The 24,351-nt window shown below is 42.1% G+C and overlaps 1 protein-coding gene across 1 annotated transcript in view; it reads left to right on the top strand.

Moving 5' to 3' along the window:
- The first annotated feature begins 1,598 nt into the window (after positions 1-1,598).
- The window catches only part of ST8SIA3 (ST8 alpha-N-acetyl-neuraminide alpha-2,8-sialyltransferase 3), a 29,645-nt gene continuing 6,892 nt past the window's right edge, over positions 1,599-24,351 (top strand). Inside the window, exons 1-3 of the mRNA XM_075184961.1 lie at positions 1,599-2,230; positions 8,958-9,080; positions 17,610-18,167. Of these exons, the coding sequence (XP_075041062.1) occupies positions 1,965-2,230; positions 8,958-9,080; positions 17,610-18,167 (947 nt within the window). The 5' untranslated portion in view covers positions 1,599-1,964. The remainder of the gene's footprint in view (positions 2,231-8,957; positions 9,081-17,609; positions 18,168-24,351) is intronic.

The raw sequence follows: 24,351 nt of genomic DNA, 5'->3' as shown, positions 1-24,351 counted from the left end.
AAGCCAGGCAACAAATCAGACTGCTGGAAGGCTGCCTGTCATTGCAGAGCGCTGGAGCGGAGCTATTATCCTCTAAAGAGAATGTCTCCAACGGATGTCAGCAGGTAAGTACAAGAGGCCCGGGGGTGGGGGTGTTATATGCCTGGCATTGTATATGTATATGGAATTGTGTGTGTATGTATGGCACTGTGTGTATATGGCATTGTGTATGTGTATGGCTTCGTGTGTGTGTATGAATGTATATGGCAGTGTGTGTGTATGGCAGTACATGTGTGTGTGTGTGTGTGTGTGTATAGCATTGTGTATGTGTGTGTATATATGGCATTGTGTATGTGTGTGCGTGTATATATGGCATTGTGTATGTGTGTGTGTATATATGGCATTGTGTGCTTGTATATATATATATATATATATATATATATATATATATATATATATATGTATGGCATTATGGGGTGTGAAGGATATAATATATTTTAGTTCTACTGTACACCATACATTGCGATCAGCTGTATTTCTGTATTCTGTATTCCACTATGGTGATAGAGTGATCATCTTTGCTTCTAAGTTAAAGGCATAATATGTCATGTCTAAAGAGGTGCAGCCACCCCCCATGTTGGCCATGCCTCCACCACTATGTGGCCACTCCCTCTTCAATGGCGCCTCCAAGCATCAGCAGCACACATCATTTCTCCTATGTGTGGAGGTGAGGGAAGCCTAGAAAGTTGCTGTACAGGGGCCCCAAATTCCTCTTGGCGGCCCTGTCCAAAAGTAGGCAAGTGTGGTACTTTGTCATTACAGTATCTCTTTTAACTATGGGAATAAACAATTGCAAAAAAAAAAAAAGCATCCATCACAGCTTTTTAACCTCTAAAATAGTATAGGGACTGTGTATTAAATTGGCATCCGCCATTAAAACGTGAAAAAATGGATATCACAGTTTCTCCTGCCATAAGCCACTCAACGTTTCTTCACGCAGACGCCATAGATTGATATGGGGAATGTGAAGTTCTGCAAGGCATCAAGCTTTGAAAACCTTTGCATCTCTGAGAAAGATAATGCCATCTTAAGGATGGCGTTACCTGTCATGTTCTATGGGATCCAGCTGACGCCTCTCCGGCTTCGCTGGACCCCTCACCCTTGGAAGTACTGTACACAAGCTCATTGCACTTCCTCCATTCACTGCTGGTAAATAGGAAAAACAGTTAGCGCTAGATGGGTAGCCCTGGCGCGGTACATTTCAGCAGTGCTTAAATATGCATCACTGCGATATTGATTGGCGAGCAGGATTTTAATACACAGCAGGGGCGCACGCACAATACACAATACAGCACCGCCGCGGACGCTTCTTTGACAGAGCCACGGCTGCTGTATAGTACAGTGCCGCTATGTAGGGGTGGGGTTTCTGGAGATCCAGAAACCCCCCCTGCATTATAAATGGAAAAAGGAGAGATTCTGCTGTTCCACCTATCCCTGAATATGGCATAAGCCTGTCAGTTCATTCATTCAGTCCCTTGTATCTGAATTACTATGTCATGTGTGGGTGAACTAAGTCCTGTGAGCCTTAATAAGGATTAAATCTAAGGGTGGATCTCCCTGTGGTGTCACACAGCTCTCTGCCTGTTTCCTGTGGTATCCCTGGCAGAGGAAACCTCAGTGTAACAGATGCACTACGCATGCACCCAGCCACCTAATGCATATGGATAGCCGGGCTCTTTAGTAATAGCAGAGAGGGATTCCTGGGGTTGACGCTTTTCTCTCTCCGATTAGAGGCAGTTACACTAATGAAGCTGCTGCCCATCTGTCTTGGAGGGTGAGGACAAGGCTGGCAGTGTGGTACCATGAGGGGGGATCTGAGCACAGACGTATCACAGCCCACAGCCAGCTCCACTCTGCGGCTCAGCCCTCCATTTTATTGTTAAATCTTTTCTCCCCCTTTTTTTGCTGTGGCTCTACCTCGCTCTATGTGGATTATCTGGTCGCTGTCTCCTCTTTGCGCGTCTCCCCATCGACCTAGTTCTTGTGTTGCATTGAGCTGGCTCTCCCCAGGGATGAGAATTTGCAAGATGGTCCGGGTGGCTAGTGTCCTGGGTCTGGTCATGCTGAGCGTGGCTCTGCTCATCTTATCCCTCATCAGCTATGTGTCCCTGAAGAAAGAGAACATATTCACCACCCCTAAATACGCCAGCGCCGGGGGCCCCAGAATGTACATGTTCCATGCTGGCTTTCGGTAAGTATATACATTGCATTGTAACATGTCCTGTGCGTTGTGCAATTCATCACTTTGGGGGAAGGGGAGGGGGGTCAGTGTCAGTGGTTTGTTCATCTTGTGTCTATACCACCGTTGTGCACATACTGCTTGGTCTGACAGTGCTGAGATTGTACATCATGGAGTGCATGCCTGATATATATTCCAGGGCCATCCGCTTTACGCAGGCGCACTGAGCTCCTTGCGTCCTCCTGTGCTGCTGGGGGCTCCTCTCTGCTCCTCATCAAGAGGTCATGATTTTAATCATATTGTAAGTGAGGTCCACATGCATGTTTGTCACCCATCTGCAGCTCCTCCCTCATAGGCCACATCATTATTTTACTAACTGCCTTAGTGGGATTGTAACAATAAAGCCTTTAGCAAGTGCTGAGTGCTCCAACATAGTAACCATTGTAAAGAATGAAGAAAAACTTTGATACAAAGGTGAATGAGTTCTCTGTACAGCGCTGCGGGATTAGTGGCGCTATATATATAAATAAATAGATGATGATGGTCAATATATAAAAAAGAAATAATATTTACATATACATATATTTATATATATATGTGCGTTTTTGTCTCTATCTCTCTCTCTCTCTCTCTCTCTCTCTCTCTCATAATATATAAAGGCCACAGGTATCAGCCTGTACTGAATATACCCCTTGCACCTCAGTAGCTGTGTTGAGAGTTGTAGTGCTATTTGTTTACTATATTGTACTGTTATTTCATGGACTGTTTTGTTGCTTAGACTCTGTACGGCGCTGTGAACCTCATTTGGTGCCCTATAAGTAAATGTAAATAATAAAACGAGGGTGGCGATCTACCGCATTTGAAAAGTCCTGTAGGTTTATAGTTAATTTTGAACTAAAAGTAGGCTAACACAGCTGTCCCAGGCGCTGAACGGATAAGGGTCTGCTGATATGTGCTAGGTTTATTCCAAGGGCCTAATTGAATATACTGCATGAATTATTCACCTGTGTATGTTAGGAGGTGACTTTACAAGTCAGGGAGCTCTCCGTGGTACTAATTGTCAGGACATCTTCAACTGAGGAAACTGATCCCCAACCTACAGTTGGGTTTAGTCTTCAGGCCCTTCGTTTTCATGGACGGATATAGGTTTTACTAGCTCTTCCCACGTGCGTTTTCTTATCATTGGCAATGTCCTCAATAACAAAATGATGCATGTGCATAGTGTTTATTAAATGTAATGATTTTTTTTTTAGAAGTTAATAGTTATTTGGTGCAGAGGAGTATTTAAAATGCAATACAGTTAAATTACAGCCATGTTCAGTACATCGTAATAGGGGTTACAACACTCTATGGACCCCCTAGACTGTATCGTGCTTATATACACCTGACCATCAGCAGAATTGTCCGTTGAAAATACTGGGACATATATATTTATACCCTTATGTCCATTGTATGGTATTGTAACTGTGTGCTAGCAAAATACTTAATAGGGCACATTGTACATGTGCTTCATATATAAGCCCTAAGAGGATATGCTACTGAAAAAAATATTTCATGCATTAGAAACGGCAAAAAAATTAAGAAACAATACAACCACCACCAGCTGAGCAGATCACCCAATTACTCTCTTCCAATTACCTGTTATTATTAATGGGTATAGTACCTGACAGAAGTATAAATGTCGCTGCTCACATAAAGTATGGAATTACAGATGCAGTTTGCTACCTTTGCGTTGGGTGCCAAAATACCTTGGCCTCCACTTGTGTAATATGTTGCATTATAACTAGTTCCTTTTCATCATCATCATCATCATCAACATTTATTTATATAGCGCCAGTAAATTCCGTAGCGCTTTACAATTGGGAACAAACATTAATAATACAATACTGGGTAATACATACAGACAGAGAGGTAAGAGAACCCTGCTCGCAAGCTTACAATCTGTGGGACAATGGGAGTTTGAAACACAAGGGCACGTGCTACATCATATTGCACAATGAACCATTGTTTCAATGACAGCCCAATGCGGAAACCTCACAAACAGAACATTTACAAGTATATTATTATATTTTGAATGACACGTTTCCCAGAGCTAGTGTACCCATCCCCATGTTTCAGTCTGCTTTACCTGAATCGCTGCCTGGGATATTTGGATAAAGAATGAACAAAGGCCAACGCTTTTCAATCAACCTCTAGGCCCGTAAACCTGACATGTCTGTTATTTATAGGTGTTAGGAAACTCCTGCAAATTGAATAGTTTTATAGGGCGTAATTCACTGCTTCTCGGTTAACAATAAAAAAAATCACATTTTGGTTTTATTAGAACTTGATTTCTACCCTGCGGTCTGAAATAATTTTTTTCAGAATTCAAACGGATTTGCCTTTAATGAACTTAATGCTGTTCTTTAAGAGAGCACACTGTTAAAATGGTTGAAATCTGGCATTTGGCAGCTGGAGCGCCTGTTGAGATTTAATGCTAGTCTTTACCAGCAGCATGACCACGACTCCAATCACGTGTATAATATAAATCCTCTGGTTTGAACAGATTAAGCTAAACAACTGGAGCGCCTCTGAGTAACACAAGTTATTGTGTGTTGTAACAGCTGGTGATGAACTATTTAATTGCCGCCGATTGCACCACAAGTACATTTGCTAAACTGCTGTGAAATTGTGATCAGCTTATCACCCAACTACACACAATGTACAGTAATTGCATACATTTGTGAATCAGGGAACAATGCTGTATTCCCGCATATGAATATATCCGTTATAACACTTTATATTGTTGTGTGCGTGAATTACCAACGGGTTTGGATCATATTGTTATAACATTTATATACATTTACTTTAATACTATTAGCATTGTGTAAGTTTGTAGGCCTTACTTATAATGCACAAACACATACCTGCACATAATACCATTAAAGACTTACAAATATATTATAAAAAGGTCTATATTAATGAATCTAGTAGTATTTTCTCTTTGGCTTTAACTACTTTTGCGGTCTAGGAGCCGTTTTGGCCTAATCTTGTATGTGGTCGCTCTGTCTTAAGACTCAGGGCCTGGTTCATTAAGGATCTTAACTTAAGAAACTTCTTATTTAACAAAACCATGTTACAATGCAAGGGGTGCAAATTAGTATTCTGTTTTGCACATAAGTTAAATACTGACTGTTTTTTCATGTAGGACACAAATACATGTTAGCTTATTTGTACACTGAAATTTAAAGTTGATATTTGTGTGCTACATGAAAAAACAGTCAGTATTTAACTTATGTGCAAAACAGAACACTATTTTGCACCCCTTGCATTGTTACATGGTTTTGTCCAGGAGACTGAAATAAGAAGTTTCTCAAGTTAAGATCCTTAATGAATCATGCCCCAGAACATTATCTGCAAACTATAGATGCATGAAAAGCTACATGTAGATAAAAACTATGCTTATTAATTGTTTATTCTCAAACATATTTACAGAGCTGTTTGGGTTGTTTAGAGGGCCAGGATTACTATTCCCACTAGGCCAGTGGTTCCCAAACTGGTGGCCGCAGCTCCCTTGGGGTGCCGCGGTGATCTAAAAGAGGTGATAAACAAGACAGAGGACTAATTGGTAATTATTTTTGCTTAGGGGTGCCTTGAAAAAAAATATGGAGAGCCTAAGGGTGCCTCGAATTGAGAAAGTTGGGGATCCACTGCTCTAGGCAATTAATGGAAGAGTCTGTCTTCAGTGCTGCACATAGTCAACTTCATAGATCACTGCATATAACACCTATGTAACTGTTTATAGAAAGTCACTGGAGATATGAACCATCATATAGCAAATATAGATACTGGCTATTCCAGGAGTGGAAATAACCATAACCTTGCATATCGCACAGGAGAACACAGTTACCAAATCAATTTGGCTGTACATTCTCCTTGCCCGCTCACTTAAGCTCACCTCCCAGTTCCAAAATAGTCCAGCTGGTGGGCAATCCAGCCAGAGATAGACCGTCTCTGGTGAGTCGAATCTGATCACTGCTTTCATATGTCAAATTTGGGATCACTGCAAATCCCATTTTGGGACTAAATCACTTTTCTCCCCTATCATGCGCTTCTGGAATAACGCTTTTAAACTTTTCTGGAGGGCAATGATTGCCCCGTTTCCTATCCTTGTATGAGAGAGGTATCCTGATAGTTTGAGAGGTCATGGTCATTGCATTCCGCTGGCTATGCTGCAAGAAAAATTTGTTTTCCCACCGGTCAGCCCCTTTGCATACCTACAGGTTAGACACTTTGTCGACTGTCCCCCTAAACCTGACCTAACCGGGTCCCTGATCCTGTTTAAGTATCTCTATGTGCCCAATATTCTCCCAAAAGGCATTATTTCCACTCTCTGTAACCTATGCATCACAACACAAACAATCCTCTGCCCCAAAACATGAGATCAATTGGAAACCTGATTTGGGCAGGCCCCTGGAGGAGGACACCTAGGCCACAGTGTGGGAGACCTTGTGAAGGAGAATGCCTGTAAAGTATATTATAGGTGGAACCTGGTTCCAACATAGTTGAAAAGGATCTACAGCACTGCATCCAAACAATGCTGGAGAGGCTTCAGTGAGATAAGATCTAGTTTCCATATCTGTGGTCCTGCCCTAAGATCACTCCTTTCTGGGATAGTGTAGCCAGCAACATTACTAAGCTCTGGATCTCTAATGCCCATGCTCCTTCCTACTTGGCTTCTCTTTGGAGGGACTGGATAAATACTCAAACTTTCCATGCAAATCCTCAATTTGGCCAGAAGTTTGGATGCAAAGCATTGGAAGTGTCCAGATCTCCCTTCTTGACAGCAGCTCCTTAATAAAATACGGCATTTATCGTCCATGGAGACAATTTCTGCATACTTAGATAACAGGTCCAACAAATATGTCAGAACACCAGGGTTGGAACATAGTTCTCTAGGTACCCAGTCCTCTAGGTTCACGGATCACACAGGTAAGGAGGTTAAAAAGAGATAATGATCCCTTTATTTGTCAAAATATGCACGCACGCAATAAATACAACAGTGCTCCCCGAGGTGAAAATTATTTCCCCACCTTCAAATAACCAATATCAGTATACACTCATTATCAGTACAATCCACAACAAAGTCCCCAGCAGCATATCTCAAATAACAGAGTCCCAACAGTCACAAAACTCCCGACAACAAGGTCAAAGTTAAACAAAAAAAGTGGTCCTGTGGATTCCAATCCGATTGGTGGGTCTTTGTATCTTCCTGATTCCAGCCGCTTGGCTTGGTGGGACTCTGTGTACTAGTCTCTCTACTCCTGTAGGTGCACCAATTCTCCAGAATCTACGTGTCTCTCCCATTGGAGTGATGGTAAGTCTGGTCTAGAATTCAGCACTCATTCTTTCCTAGAGGATTCCTGGTCCAGCGATCTCTTGTGGCACTGATAAAGTATATCTATTTAACATCAGACCAAATACCAGTCCTCTCAGAAAAATCCAACAACCCTCTCTCTCTCTGGTTCCCCTTTTTAACCCCCTCTCAAAATCCCCTGGTCCTTGCCCCCCCCCCCCCCCCCCCCACCCCATGGCCATCCTCCCGGTTACGGATCCATTCTTATTGGTGGATGCTGGGGTCTGGGAGGTACTGAGTGTGGAGGTAGAATATGTTCTCAGCAGTTGCTCCCTTGCTGTTTTCCTGCCATCAAGTCTGGCTTGTATCATCTTGGAACAATGGTCAGTAAATACCCGAATCCACCTCCTGATCTCAGATAGTGTCTAGTCCCTCCCATTATTAACCCCTTACATCACTTTGTGACGTATAAAGGTCCCCAGCTGTTCCTTACTTCCTGTGGGTCTTCACCCCTTCCCCAGGGCCATAACAAACATAGACCCGGCCACTGGGTGGTATTTAAGAATTCATGGTTGGGCTGGGATCCCGATTGGCCCACTGATGACAAGACCAACCTGGTTGGTGTGGGCTGCTGTAGTTACTAGTCCTGTCACAAAATATACTCAAGTTTGGTGCAACTAGATCATTTATAACAGTCCATCTACCCAAAGAGACCCTTCCAAGGATTTACAGACCGCTTCCTTTAGTTGATTGTAAATGTTTGGTTTTGTTGTTACATGCAAACGCTTTAATTTGCCCATAGAAGACCTGGCGATGCCGGGGGTCCCGGCTCTGGCCTCAATTACCCTTTCCCCTAGTTTCCACCTTTCCCCTATCCGACCCCCCACCCACAACATACTGTAACACATTTTACTATATTTAGATTTTTGGGTTTTTACTTATCATTGCCGGATATCAACAAGTACTTGATATTTCCTTTTCTGTACTATTTCAAATAGTTATGTTAACTTGGTGACTGGTTTATCCATTTACTTACCTATTTTGTACAACTGCTACTATTCTCGTCTCTGGTAATAGTTTTTGCTTTTTGTATTGTATTTGAAAACATAAAATTCCAGCTGTCCCTTTAATACATCCCTAATTACCTACATGTGCTAGACATTTGTTCCAAGCACCTAGTACTCTTTCTGTAAGATACTAATGTCTTATACAATATTTCATGAAGTCAAATAGCTCAAACAACCATAAGAGCTTCCTAAAATAATGTGAAGATTTTATATCTGTAGGAAATCTATATATCTTACAATTTTATAAGGCTTCTTCTTGTATTTGTGGCCTCAAACATCTGACAGTTGTTATATAGTCCTTTCTGTGCATACATTTTATCTCATTATATATTGCCAGGTCGCAGTTTGCAATGAAGTTTCTGGATCCCTCGTTTGTTCCCATAACAAACTCTCTGACACAAGAGCTGCAAGAAAAACCAGCCAAGTGGATATTCAACCGAACAGCATTTGCTCGGCAGAAGTAAGTTTCTCAAAAGTACTTTTAAATGTCTCATTCTAGCTACATAAACCCCCATCAATATGACTAGGTTTCCATCATAGATTGTTCATGCCTTCTGTGGCTATGCACAAGCGTTTATTTTTAATATTATTACTTAAAGGTGATTTATTTTTAAAACATTGCATCTACTAGTTACACTTTAGTGTGGTTTGACAAAAATTGAGGGATTTTACACCTTCAGACAACCTTAATTTATCGGTTACATCTTTCTGCGATTTTCCCCAACGTATGTTTGTCCTGTGGATTAGTTAATTTATTGTTTTGATTTTGGACACTAAACATAGATACTCCATGGTCATTTATGTACATAGAATACATGCGTCCCTGCAATGTATATGCCGTTTTGTGTCATCATTTGCTGAGTTTCTGTTCAGAGAGAAGTACACAAATGGCATTGCCCAAGGAGGTGTCACGATCACTTACCTATCCTCGCTCCAGCACTGTCAGAGGGTACTGCCACTACCGGATATCGACACATCACATGGCCGCAATCTAGAGGCGGGAAATTCAAAAGTGCTGCACTATTTCAACTTGAGACAATCCATTTACCAGTTTCCGGCTACACTTGACATCTGCCTACTGATTTGTACTTCACTGACAGTCCGTTCACCAGTTGCCGTCTACGCTTGACCTTTTTACCCGCCTCCTGATTTTGTACTCCGCTGACCGCCTGTGAGCCAGTTCCCGGCTCACCTAACCTCATTATTATCTTCTGTATTCCACGCAGACCGCCTGTGTACCAGTTCCCAGTTCACCTAACCTCATTATTATCTTCTGTATTCCACGCAGACCACCTGTGTAACAGTTCCCAGCTCACCTAACCTCATTATTATCTTCTGTATTCCACGCAGACCACCTGTGTACCAGTTCCCGGCTCACCTAACCTCATTATTATCTTCTGTATTCCACGCAGACCACCTGTGTACCAGTTCCCGGCTCACCTAACCTCATTATTATATTCTGTATTCCACGCAGACCACTTGTGTACCAGTTCAGTTCGTTACCTTGTCTAGGCTTCACCTACCTCCTCACTCTCATTTCCGCAGTGTTACATCTAGTGGCAGGCCAGAGAACCGCAATCTGCGAGTTCTAGGCAGCTAAACCATCCTGTCTTATGGTGGTACTTGGGGAACTTGTTAGACTTCACTTCCATGGTCGTCCAGCGCCAATCTAGATTAGCACTTGGAGTTCATACTCCTGTGGTCTATTACAGTTTGCTCTGACCAATGGATTCCGCGGATAATCCCTCACCTAGGGACCTCCTACAACATCTCATGGGGAGAGTAGAGAAACAATCAGGACCACAATTTTTCAGGGCTTTTCCAACCGCATAGACACTCTCCAAAATACTCTTGCTGCATCTGGCCAGTCTGTAGCGCAGTCTGAGCCAGCACCTCCACCAGCAGCCACCTCCCAGTTGCGCATTCTAATCCCCCTAAATTTGATAGGGATCCCAAATTATGTGAGGGATTTCTGAACCAATGCGCTATTCAATTTCAACTTCTTTCTAGGAACTTCCCCTCAGACAAAGATAAAGTCGCTTACATTATCTCTGTCTAGCGGGGCAACTTCTTGTGTGGTCCTCTCCTTTATGGGAATGGAATGACCCCTTACTACACAATTGTGCTAATTTCCTGAGCACCTTCCAGAAAATTTTCGATGAACCAGGAAGAGTGTCTAATGCAGCCACCGAAATTCTGCATCTGCGTCAGGGCACTCGATCTGTGGGCCAGTATGCGATTCGATTCAGGACTATGGCCTCTGCACTCCATTGGGATGACAAAGCATTGATAGCAACCTTCTGGCAGGGACTCTCCGATTGGATTAAGGACGAGTTAGTTTCACGACAACTTCCCTCTTCACAAGATGAGCTAATTTCCCTGTGTAACAAGATAGATCTTCATTTTAAAGAACCAACACAATAGAAGGAATAGAACTGCCGCAATACCTTCCGCTTAGCTCCCCAGTTCCAGGCACCTACTGTCACTCTTGAGGAACCCATGAAATTTGGCCAATCTCACCTTTCTTGCGGAGAAAGAGAGAAGATTTAAAAATAAGTTATGTCTTTATTGCTGTTATTTTCACTGTATTGCATCATGGCTCCAGCTCCCATTCCTCTTCCTGCCCTTCTGGATATGGGTTCTGCAGGCAATTTCATCTCAGCATCCAGCGTTACTCAGTTTTCACTTCCCACTCTGCCTCTAGAATGTTCCATTTATCTTACCGGCGTGGATGGAAGCAAAATTGCCCATTGGTCTCATCCAAGTTCATACAGCTCCCCTGACCCTATAGATTGTGTCACTGCATAAGAAAACCATTTCTTTTCTTGTCATTCCCAGAGCAATTAACCCTGTGGTATTGTGAATTCTATGGCTCTGCCTTCATTCCCCCACTCTTGATTGGCCACTCTCATTGCCGACATAGAGTGGTCCCTCTGGTTCAATTACTTAGCTCTAGCACCTAACCAGTCACTCCTTTCCCAGTATCATGACTTTGTAGATGCCTTCAGCAGTCAAAGAACAACAGATCTTCCTCCTCATCGGATTTGAGATTGTGGAGTTAATTTACTCCCCGGTAAGCCACTTCCTCAGGGTCATGTATATCCCTTGTCCGTTACAGAGACTAATGCCATGGCATAGTTGTGTTATGGTCACTGTTCCCACCTGTTTTCCTCTTCCTGCATTCACTTGCTGGTCTGAACTGAGCATGCATACACCTGGTTTGCTCAATACTTCCTGCATCCTCTTGATTGGCTAATTGCCTGTCAGCGCTGTCTATTTAAAGCACCTGCTTCTCTACCAAGTTGCCAGATCTTCAGGTCTACTCTCCTGTTCATTTTCCTGTTCCCTGGCTCCTGTTTGCTACCTGTTCTCTGAGGTCTCCGGCACATTTATCCGCAAATCATCACAGCCTCTCTGTCTACTTCACTATCCTGAGGTAAAGCTCTGCAGATTATTGCTACCTGTTCTCTGAGTCTCCAGCACATCTATCCGCAGATCATCACAGCCCCTGTGTCTACTCCACTATCCTGTAGTAACGCTCTGCAGATTATTGCTGCCTGTTCTCTGAGTCTCCAACACATCTACCCGCAGATCATCGCTACCAGTCTCCAGTATAACCTGCATACTTGGCTGCTGTTCCCTACTCTCAGTACATTGGCTCTACCGTTGCCCTGGGAAACTGCCTCTAAGTCTCTCAGTCATTGAGCTAATTCTCATCCATGGCGTCTTCAGTTATTATCTTGGTTCTCAATACAGTCTCGCTCATCACCCCCTAAGAGGGCCACGACCTGCGGTCTGGGAGCAGCTAACTCAAAACTCCCTTACACTCCGCGCCTCTCGGGAGGTAATATCACGTTAGCTGGCTGTACGGGCAGTCCTCTGACCCTAACTCAGTGACAGTATGTCCAGAAAAATCTGAAGTGGGGCTTCATCCGAAAATCATCATCTCCTGCTGGGGCAGGATTCTTCTGCGTTAAAAAGAAGGACAGCAGTCTTTGTCCCTGCATTGACTATCAGGACTTAAATGCCATCACAGCAAAGAACAGATACCCGCTTCCCTTAATTACTGAGCTCTTCAACTATATCAATGGGGCCCCTATCTTTTCTAAGTTGGACCTCAAGGGGTATACAGTCTCATCCGTATCAAGGAGAGGGATAAGTGGAAAACGGCCTTTAACACCCATGACGGCCACTTTGAATATTTGGTCACTCCATTCAGCCTATGTAATGCTCCCACAGTTTTTCAAAGTTTCATCAATGAGATTTTATGAGACCTTCTTTATCAGTTATGGTATTATATTTGGATGATATCCTCATCTTTTCCAAAGATCTACAGCCCCAACGAAAACATGTGGCAGAGGTTCTCACTCATCTCAGAATTTAAGCATCTGTTGTGTAAACTAGTGAAATGTGTTTTCAAGCAAACTCAGTTGCCTTTTTTACAGTTACATCATTTCCTGTACTGCACTTAGAATGAACTTAAAGCCATCACCGGCTGGCCCCGAAAAGCACCCAGCGGTTCATAGACTTTGTGAATTATTACCGCCAGTTTAGCAAGGGTTATTCCACACTGGTTGCTCCTATCACCGTCTTAACCAAAAAGACGGCCAATGCCAAGCAAAGGCCCTCAGTGGCGGTGAAAGCCTTTAAACTGCTCAAGACTGCCTTTTCCTCAACACATGTATAGAAACAACCTAATTGTCAGCTTCCCTTCTTCATAGAAGTGGACACATCATCTTATGGAACTGGGGCCATCCTATATCAGCGAGACTCTTCTGGGACGCTTCATCCCTGTGGCTTCTTTTCGTGTAAACTCCAACCCGCAGAAAAACCCTATGAAATCGGAGATAAGGAGCTCTTGGCCGTCAAATTTGCCCTCACGGAATGGAGGCATCTCCTGGAGGGAGCTCAATTTCCAGTGACCATTTATACTGACCACAAAATCTGTTGTAGTTATAATCTGCTCAAGGCATAAACCCTCGCCAGGCAAGGTGGTCACTGTTTTTCACCCATTTTAATCTCATTCTTACCCACCATCCGGGCTCTAAAACCAAGAAGCCTGATGCCCTCTACCGGTCCATCTGACACGAAATCTTCTCAGGAGAACTAATTTGTTTTGGATCCCAAATGTATTATGGGTACAACTGCTTTGGTGGCCACCAATTGTCCCCCGGGCAAGACCTTCATCCTTCCCAGATTCCACATCAAATTGCTGCATTGGCATCAGAAAGACATGGGAGCTGCTCACTCTGAGTTATTGGTGGCCATCTCTGCTCCATAATGTTAAGAAGTTCGTTACTGCATGCTCCGTCTGTGTCCAGCATCAGGTTCCTCGACAAAGACCCTATGTGCCAGTCATTCCATTACCCGTTCCTGATCATCCTTGGTCTAATTAGTTTCTACGAGGAAGTTAGTGGAAACTTAGACCAGGGCAGGACAGTAGATGTGGTCTACTTAGATTTAGCAAAGGCCTTTGATACAGTGCCACACAAGAGGTTGGTTTACAAAATAAGGGAACTGGGTCTTGGAATCAACATTTGTACTTGGATCGAAAACTGGTTAGAGAATAGGGAACAGAGAGTTGTGATAAATGGAACATTTTCTAATTGGTCAAAAGTCTTAAGTGGAGTACCTCAAGGTTCCGTGCTGGGGCCACTCCTTTTTAATATATTTATTAATGACCTTGGTGATGGTTTAGAGAGTAAAGTTTCTATTTTTGCAGATGACACTAAACTCTGTAAGGTAATAAAATCAGAGCAAGATGTAGCTTCTCTACAGAGGGACTTAAATAAACTGGAAGATTGGGCGGCCAAATGGAATATGAGGTTTAACACAGATAAATGTAAGGTTATGCATTCAGGGATAAAAAACAAGAACGCAATCTATAAATTAAATGGAATTAATTTAGGAGAATCTATAATGGAAAAGGATTTGGGAGTGCTCATAGACAGTAGACTTAGCAATAGTGCTCAATGTCAAGCAGCAGCTGCAAGGGCAAACAAAGTATTGGCATGCATAAAAAGGGGCATAGATGCAAGGGAAGACAGTGTAATTTTGCCACTGTATAAATCGTTGGTAAGACCTCATCTTGAATATGCAGTACAGTTCTGGGCACCACTCTATAAAAAAGATAATTTGGAACTAGAAAGGGTTCAAAAAAGGGCGACAAAATTGATAAAGTGTATGGAGTCATTAAGTTATGAGGAAAGGTTAGCCAGTTTAGGCATGTTTACTTTAGAAAAGAGGCGCCTAAGGGGAGATATGATTACTATGTACAAATACATTAGGGGTCAATACAGAGAACTTTCATGGGAAGTTTTTACCCCAAGGACCATACACAAGACACGTGGTCATCCCCTAAGGTTAGAGGAGAGGAAATTTCACAACCAGCAAAGGAAGAGGTTCTTTACAGTAAGGGCAGTCAAGATATGGAATTCACTGCCAGGGAAGGATGTGATGGCAGATTCAATAGATATGTGTTAATTAAAATAAAGAATAGTAGTGGATATAGGGTAAAAATAGGACTGCAATATTGAGTCTGGGGGGATTTTCACAATTGAAACAGATTGGCGGTTGCTTACTCTGGATCAATTTCAAATATAAGTACAGGATCGCAGGAGATTCAAAATAGGTTGAACTTGATGAACTGGTGTCTTTTTTCAACCCCATCAACTATGTTACTATGTTAAATCTGTCAATGGGTCATTACCAATCGCTTCTCCAGAGCCGCTCATTTCACGCCTCTTAAAGGCCTTCCCTTGGCTTCAATCTTAGCTAATCTCATCATCAAGGAAGTCTTGTAGGAAGATTGTTTCCGATCGAGTTATACAGTTTGTGTCACATTCCGGAGAAACTTTTGTAGAAATATCGGTAACAAACTCAGCTTTTCATCTGCATATCACCCCCAATCTAACGGACTAACTGAGAGAACCAACCAAGAGCTTGAAAACTTTCTACGGATGTATGTCTCAGCCAACCAAAGTAATTGGGTCGAATTACTCCCTTGGGCAGACTTTGCTCACAATTATCACTTTCATGAAGCAATTTCCAACTCTCACTTCTTTGTAATTTACGACTGTCATCCCAGACTACCAACTTTGCCTCAAGTTCCTTCCTCTGCAGCGCCAGAAGTGGATTATCTCTTTCACAATTTTTACATTCTTTGGGCTCTAGTAAAGGAAAGCTTGAGTAAGATGTCTGCTCATTTTAAGGAAACTACTGATAGAAGGAGACGTGCTGTACCTAATTTGATTCCCAGAGACATAGTCTGGTTGTGTACCCGGAATCTTCGGCTGCAGGTCCCCAGTATTAAACTATCACCTAGATTTATTGGTCCTTTTAAAATTTAAGGCATTATCTACCCAATAGCATTTAGATTGGACCTGTCTTCTTCTTTACGGGTATCTAATGTATTCCATGTTTCTCTCTTGAAACCAGTTGTTACTAACCAGTACTCCACCCTGAACAACCCTTCATCACCAGTATTGGTCCAAAATAAACAGGAATATGAAGTTAGACAAATTCTGGACTCACTCATTTCCAGAGATACCTTGCAGTTTTTGGTAGATTGGAAAGGCTATGGTCCTGAGGAGCTTTCTTGGATTAGAGCTACTGATGTTCATGCTCCTCTGCTTCTCAAGCAGTTCCACAAGAGGTTTCCTGATAAAGCTTTCTAGGGTGTTTGCGGTCAACCCTTATGGGAGGGGATACTGACACGATCACTTGCCCTTTCTTGTTCCAGTGTTGTCCGTCCTGCTGTCGGTGCAGGCGCCTGGCACCACCGGGTTTCAGCCCATAACAAGACCGCAATCTAGAGCCGGACAATTCAAATGTGCTGCACTATTTAAACTCACTGTGACACTTCAGCAGTGTCAGAGCAACAAGTATTCCAGCTTGTCTGACTCCCTGTTCCTGTGTATTCTGCCTGTATCCCTGCTTCCCTGTGATGTCTTGCCCTGTGTTAACTCTCAAAATTGACAATCTGTGTACCAGTTCCTGGCTCTGCTTGACACTTGTACTACACTGACAGTCCGAGTTCCGTTCCCGGCTCCACTTGACTTTCCTACCCGCCTCCTGATTTTATACTTCGCTGATCGCCTGTGTACCAGTTTTGCGGCTGCCTGACCTCGTCACTATCTTCTGTATTCCACGCCGACCGGCTGTGTACCAGTTTGGTTTGTTACCTTGTCTAGACTTCATCTACCTCCTCACTCTCCTACTTTCACAGTGTTATATTTAGAGGCAGGCCAAAGGACCAAACTTGCGAGTTCTCGGCAGCTAAGCCCATCCCACCTTGGGGCGGTTCTTGCTAAACACCAGGGACCTCGTTAGACTCTGCACCTCTAGTCGGGCAGCGCCAGTCTAGATTAGCACTTGGAGTCCGAACTCCTGTTATCTGTTGCAGGAGGGTGCAAAAAGTTCTGATAGTTGGAACAGAGCAGAAGAGGGTGTTTTTACCTTAATATAAGTGAGGTGCACTCTTGTGCAAATTTGTATCCCTTAAAGTTTCACAATACAAAATTAATGTTTTTGCAAAATGAAATTTTTTCAAGCTTATACCTTTTTTTAAAAAAAATATTTTGGCTATAGATTTTAATTTTATTAAAAATGTATAAATTAAATATTTATTAATATTTAATCTTCAATTAGGAACCCAATCATTTTGAAATGAAAACCAGGGACAAACATTTGATTTTAAGTTTGCTCAGGCTAAAAGATAACCTCATGCTTCCTTTTAGTTGGCAAATAAGGTAAAACATTTATAAGATTCGTACCCCACTTATCCTGTTAATTTAGGGGCATCGGAGGTCTTAGTTATGGGAAAATTAGGACCGTGAGTTAATGCATTGTGAAAAAGGAACTAGGAAATAGGAACACATGGGAGCCGTTAGAATAAGTTCTATAAAAAGAAAACATTTTCTAAAGCTTCTGTCTTCGTTGAGGGATAAGTTATGTGAAATAATAACTGAGATTAATGCTTTTTTTTCAGGAGGGAGATTTTACAGAACGTGGATGTCATCAGAAATTTTTCTCTGACCAAGAGCAGCGTACGGACAGGACAATTGATGCATTATGACTATTCCAGCCATAAATATGTATTCTCCATTAGCAATAACTTCCGATCGCTTCTTCCAGACACCTCCCCCATTGCCAACAAGCATTATAACATTTGTGCCGTGATAGGAAACAGTGGCATCCTCACGGAGAGCCAGTGTGGCCCCGAAATAGACAGGGCCGACTTCGTCTTTCGCTGCAACTTTGCTCCGACCGAAGCTTTTCAGAAGGACGTCGGGAGGAAAACCAACCTGACTACTTTTAACCCGAGCATCCTTGAGAAGTATTATAACAATCTCCTGACCATACAAGACCGGAACAACTTTTTCTTAAATTTAAAAAAGCTTGATGATGCCATTTTATGGATCCCGGCATTCTTCTTCCATACGTCTGCAACCGTCACAAGAACGCTGGTTGACTTTTTCGTTGAGCACCGTGATCAGTTGAAAGTCCAGTTGGCCTGGCCTGGAAACATCATGCAACATGTGAACAGGTGAGAGACTTTAATTCATTTTAAAGGCTAAATATGCACTTGTCACTTCTTCATTTATTGTCAAGGTAAAGTGAAAAACCACCAATAGACTGTAAGAAAACAGTGCCGCAATAGGCCAATTTAACATGTAATGTAAGGTAATACCGTGTTGTTTTGGTTTTACCAAACAAAGATTTTTGGACAAAGCATCCCTCAGTCCTTCATGACTGTATTCCTATCCACATTTGAGTAGCCCAAGTAATTGTTGGTGTTTGACAAACAAAACAGGACATAAGGATCTGACACTTCAAACTGTTGTATCCAATAATTCTGTTAGTGTTACACGTCCTCAATTTTTAGCATTTTTATTATGCAAATGTCTTGTAAATCAGTTTGGTGTTTTTAGGGCCATGGTGTAGCTTCTAGAACTGGACTAGTGGAGGTCTTCACCTTTAGCAGCTGCCTTTCCTGTAGGACAAGACGGGTTTGGAGGTACTCAGATGCCCCATGACTTAATTCTATGGTAGTAGATGCTAATCAGAATGACTGCAGCGCAGGGTAGAGAAACCAGAATACTGGAGGCAGAAACCAGGGACAGGCCAAAGTCGTGGGTCCGTAGCAAGCAGGAAGGTTAAGGTACAGGTCGAAGGGCAGGGCAAGTAGCAAACACGGAAAATCCAGGAAAACAGGCTAAGGTCAAAAGGGCACAAGAATACAAGAAGAGTCCAAATAACAAACACAACAGCAAAATCAGGTCACAGATAGCTAAGTATCCAGAAGTACAGGGTAGCTGGTTAGCAGTTTGTGTCATACACAGAGCGCTATATCCAGCAGGGAGGCTAAGCCCTGCCTTATATACTAATGACATCCAATAAGGAGACCAGAGTGATCACTCCTCCTATACTTCCAGGAGGCTACTAATTAATGTGTGGGCACCTCCTATACGTCAGGAGGGAGGTCATTAATTATACATAGGCGCTCACTACCAGAGCAACCTGGCCATGGTGACGGCCGGGGCAAGAAACAAGAAGAGACGTCCCGGCTGTTGCCATGACAGCCGGGACACGAGAGGTAGCGAGCCGCGGCGTCCCATGACTCCTAATAGGTTTCTATAGATAAGTAACCTGTCTTTATTTATTAAATTAAATTTACATATCTGCTAATTTGCATACTGAAGACGATACTGTGTTGTGGACAGGACCGGATTAACCGCAGGGCTTTATGGGCTATAGCCCAGGGGCCTCGGCCATAGTGCCGGCGATCATTGTCAGTGTGGGCTTGGCGCCCCCTGCTCTGCTTAGTGAGGAGGTCACGTGAGACTGTGATTTCTCGTGACCTGACCGGGCGAGGAGACTGTAGCGACGAGCCGGAGAGGAAGAAGACAGCAAGTAGGTAAGTAAAATATATTCCAGTGCTCCCTATTATACCCCAATATCTATGGAGTAATGTACCTTATGTATGTTCAACAATTTGCAGGAGTGCAATAGTTTGAAAACAAATGGGGGTTTATTAAGGTTAAAACAATGCTAACTGGTTATACCTATGCTAAAACCAGTTAGCATTGTTTTAACCTTAATAAACCACTATTTGTTTTCAAACTATTGCACTCCTACAAATTGTTGAACATACATAAGGTACATTAATCCATAGATATCTTTTTTGCTTTTTCAAAACACAGAGTAGGTATATTAAAATAAACATTTGTCAAGCGACATATGCCCAATCCAATATCCCAGTAATATTGGATTGGGCATACGTCGCTTGACAAATGGGGGCCTCACAATACCCCTAGCCCAGGGGCCTACAGTGTCTTAATCAGACCCTGGTTGTAGACCTTAGAAAATTCTGAGACATCTATGGGTGGTTATATATCTTACTCTTGTGTGTTACTGTGTAATGGGCTAACTTCAGAAGCTGAATGAACCGAAATTGCATCATGCTGCATCCAGCGTCTGCCTTGATTATGACTACTGGCAATGCGGTCCTTACAGTAATATGTAGATCACTAGGCCAGGGTCTGTTTAAGCTGCATTCACCGTCCAATGAATAGAGAGGAGGGTAAAGTTTGCAGCCATTCATGAGCATGTGTTCTAAAGAAGAGTGAGGTGCTTGTAAACTATCCACTATGTGGATTTACCCATGCAGAGTAAATTAAATAAGAGAAGATCTTACAGACAAAATACAATGCTGGTGAATTGTGCAACTATAAGAACCAATAGCATCTTGAGCCCTCTGGGTATATTTAAGTGAAAAAAATGCAGCTATGACATATTTTTTCTGTATTATATGGGTGTACTTTCCAAATTTAACTTTAAAAATCCCATACAAAAAAAGTAGATACCCTCTTTAAATATATATATGTTTTATTTGTTGTTTGAGCTTTTTCTGAGCAAAGCAATAATGGTTGATACCTCTACTTCCCTTGATGTCCACAGAAATCTGACAGACCTCTATGTGACACATTAATAATCTGAAATTATTTCACCGTTCTCTTGCTTTTCCCTGTGTCAGATTCCAACTCCAGTCTTTAAATGTGATTTGGCATTTCATCAAGGTCTGTAACCCTACCAAATCAGATTTGCCAGTTTTTATTACAACAATCCATCTATTACATTTTTATAGTCCTCTCACAGAGCAGGTCTTAATTTCATTGGTCGACCTTTATTGAGTCTTTGTGGCCATAGCTGGAGGGATCCCTAACGGAGATTGCCAAACAATGGTCGACATTGGTTACGAAATGTAATATCAGCCCAGCTAATGGCAGACTTTGAGTAGAGATTGGAGTTGGCATACAACAGTAATATGAAATAAATGAAGATAAGTCAATTAAATGCAAAATAAAAATAATAATAAAAAATAAAATAAAACAGACAATGTCAAATTAGTCAGCTTTTTGGTTATCCAAATATTAGTAACTCATTAATTCTGCAAAAAAACACCCCACCTAGACATCAATGACCTGAATTATCAAGGCACGCATACTGAGAGCAACCTGCGTTTGTGTTAAAACGCACGGAATTTGGGCATACGCACGCCCGAATTCAACAAGGAGCGGATCTGAATATATGTGCACTGATGATTTCGGGTATAGGTCTGATCAGCTCTAGTGCACAAGATACTGCAGGATACGTCCAATGCCTATGTGAAATACGTGGAATATAAATTTGCATATGAACGCACAGAAACAAAATCAATTAATGTCACTTGTTAATAATATAGGGCCTGATTCATTAAGGAACTTAGGCAAGAAATTGAGTAAGTTTTCTTACATAGGTTTTCTGGGCAAAACCATGTTGCAATGCAAGGGGTGTAAATTAGTTAATTATTTTGCATTATAAGTTAAATACTGTCTGTTTTTTCATGTAGCACACAAATGCTTGATAGCTTATTTGTACACTGAAATTTAAAGTTAAAATTTGTGTGCTACATGAAAAAACAGCCAGTATTTAACTTATGTGAAAAATAATAAACTCATTTGCACCCCTTGCATTGTAACATGGTTTTGTCCAGAAAAATTAAGTACGGAAACTCGCTCAAATTCTTGCCTAAGTTCTTTAATGAATCAGGTTCATAGGCATTAGTGATAAAACAGTATACAAAAAACTGTTTTTTATATATGTTTCCCATGAAATTAGTTTATTATGATGTTCTGAATGTCTACTGAACATAAAAAAACATAAAATACATTTTTATAGTTGTTCCTGATTGCAAACACATGTTATAGCATGCATACCAGACTGTCATCCCTACTGATCAGGACTCAGACTAGCCCTGTAGCTAGAGTAAGAGATACGACAGAGAGTCGACTACCTTTGCGACGCCCAAAGCTTGATTTAGACGTGGCTGAGTGCGCTCGAGTTTGGCACGCCCTTACTGTAGATTGTTTTTTTGTTTTTGTTTTTAAATATCCATAATTTGGAGTTGGCCTAAGCATATGATCATTTGTTCCTTGTTTTTGTTTGTGAAACCCAGAAGTCATTTCTGCATTTGTAGAGGTTTTACTTGCAAATTGCTCCTAAGAAGCAAAGCTTGGAAATTTCCTAATTTATTCATTGCTCTCATGAGACCACTTCTGCAGCTCTTCATATGGTCACCAGAACAACCTGTCCTGCACTGATTAGTCCATACAAGGTGCAAACAGTCTTGTTGCAGGTGGATGTTCTATGTCAGCACAAACCTGTGTCATTGCTTAAAACGAGCGATCAATGTTGTTGATATATAAACATATAATATAAATAAATAAATAAACATATAGCTTCTGGAGTCTGTACAGATGCACAAGGGCTCGTTGTAGCCTGAAAGGCTATGTGGTATAACTGATGGGTGGTGAATGGGTCTTCAAACACTATGGGCCTGATTCATTAGTGATCTTATCTGCCGTTTTTTGCTTATCTTAAGCAAATCCACTCCGTGCCAGTGGCGGATCCCGGGAGGGGGGGGGGAACGGGGCGATCGCCCCCCCTAGCAGGGGCTTGCTGCCGACAGCTGCACACTGTGCAGGTCCATTCAGCAGGGACAGTATGCTGCCTGGCTGCTCTGATTGTGTTTTAAACACAATCAGAGCAGCGGGACAGCACACTTTCACTGCTGAACGGATCTGCACACACTGTGCAGCCGCCGGCAGCCTTAGAACACAGAAAGGGGGCGTGGCCTAAATTGCCCCCCCTAAAATCGCTTGGGGTAGGACAAATGTCTGGGTTCGCCCCTGCTCCGTGCATGCTCAGAAAAGGGAGATAAGAAGCAAAAATCCACTGCATACGTGAAGAATTTCTTAAGTTAAGATGAAAATCCATCTTAACTTCACTCTTATCTCCCCGTTTCTTCTTAAAAATAAGCATCTTAACTTTTGCACAAGATAAGATCACTAATGAATCTGGTAGTCATTACTGCGAACAGCTAAATTCCATCAACGACTACAACAACATGAAAATGGCGACTTCTCTAATTCCCAACCTGGAGGAAACAGAGAGTTCAAGTGACTTACGAGAATTCTGACAACGGAACATACCGGCACTGAGATTTACGTCACTTCAAATGGCGACAGTTACATTGCTGCTATTAAGGTGGCAAAGCGAGGATCCTCCAGCTGTATAATGTACAATCCTTTGTAAAAAAAACATTATACAGCCGGCGGGTCCCCACCTTGCCCCCTTAATAGCAGCAATGTGTAACTGTTGTCATTTCAAGTGACGTAAATCTCAAGAACTCTGTATTTCCTACAAGTAGGGAATTAGAGCAGTCATCATTTTCATGACTATGTAACTGTTGCCGAAATTATGCTTATCGCACACTCACACCCCAACCCTAGGAACATGGTAGTAAGGTTGAAAAAAAAGACAAAAGTCCATCCAGGGGATTGTATGTGTTAGACATAGTTTTCCCTCCATAGCTCTTCGCCTGCTCTCTCTGTCATATTTTCAGACTTTTTCAGTCTGAGCCATGCCCCCCAATTAATTCATACCCACCCCCATTGATATTGCATGTCCTTTCCTTTAAGCCATGCCGTTCAGTGCATTGTGAGAGGATTATCACACCTCAATTAGATTGACAGGATAGCTCTGAAAGGAGATAAAGATATATTGGGGCGAAGAAAGCAAGTAATGGAACTGTACTTAATGCTGAGCTCTGCCAGCATACTTATTAGCACCATCGTAGAAACAGGTATATTTCATCCCTTACTATTCACATTACATAAATACAAGACGAAAATAAAAATATAGGGTTCAAATCCCTTTATGACAAAAGATGGGGAGATTTCATGAATGTTTGCTCACCTATTTGTTTATGTAGGGGCCAAATACAGTAAGACATTTACTAGAACCACTGTCTACTAATCATTTATATCCAAAATGTGTAAGGAGGACTGTATGTATGAGCTTAAAGATCCACCAATCCCAGATGACACCTTTTAAATGTCTAGTTGGACTGGCCAGAAGTGTAGTCAAACAATGACTATGTTCTATCCTGTGTGCATTCATCATTCTGTTAAACATATTAGACCCTATAAGATCTTGCTGAGTGTATAGATTTGTCCAATTTCACTACAGATGTGTGGCCAAAAGGATATATACACAAATGCCTGGTGCTCAGAATTAAGACTAAGAAAATTGCTAAACAAATAATCGTATTGTCAGTTGGGAGTTATGATTAACACAGCACTTATCACCTTAGATCCACTTCCGGAAGCCTGTTCATGGATCCTAAT

This window comes from Mixophyes fleayi, chromosome 1 (assembly GCF_038048845.1).
Source record: "Mixophyes fleayi isolate aMixFle1 chromosome 1, aMixFle1.hap1, whole genome shotgun sequence".
Lineage (NCBI taxonomy): Eukaryota > Metazoa > Chordata > Amphibia > Anura > Limnodynastidae > Mixophyes > Mixophyes fleayi.
Note: the sequence above shows the minus strand (reverse complement) of the source record. Positions and strands in the feature narration are given on the sequence as shown.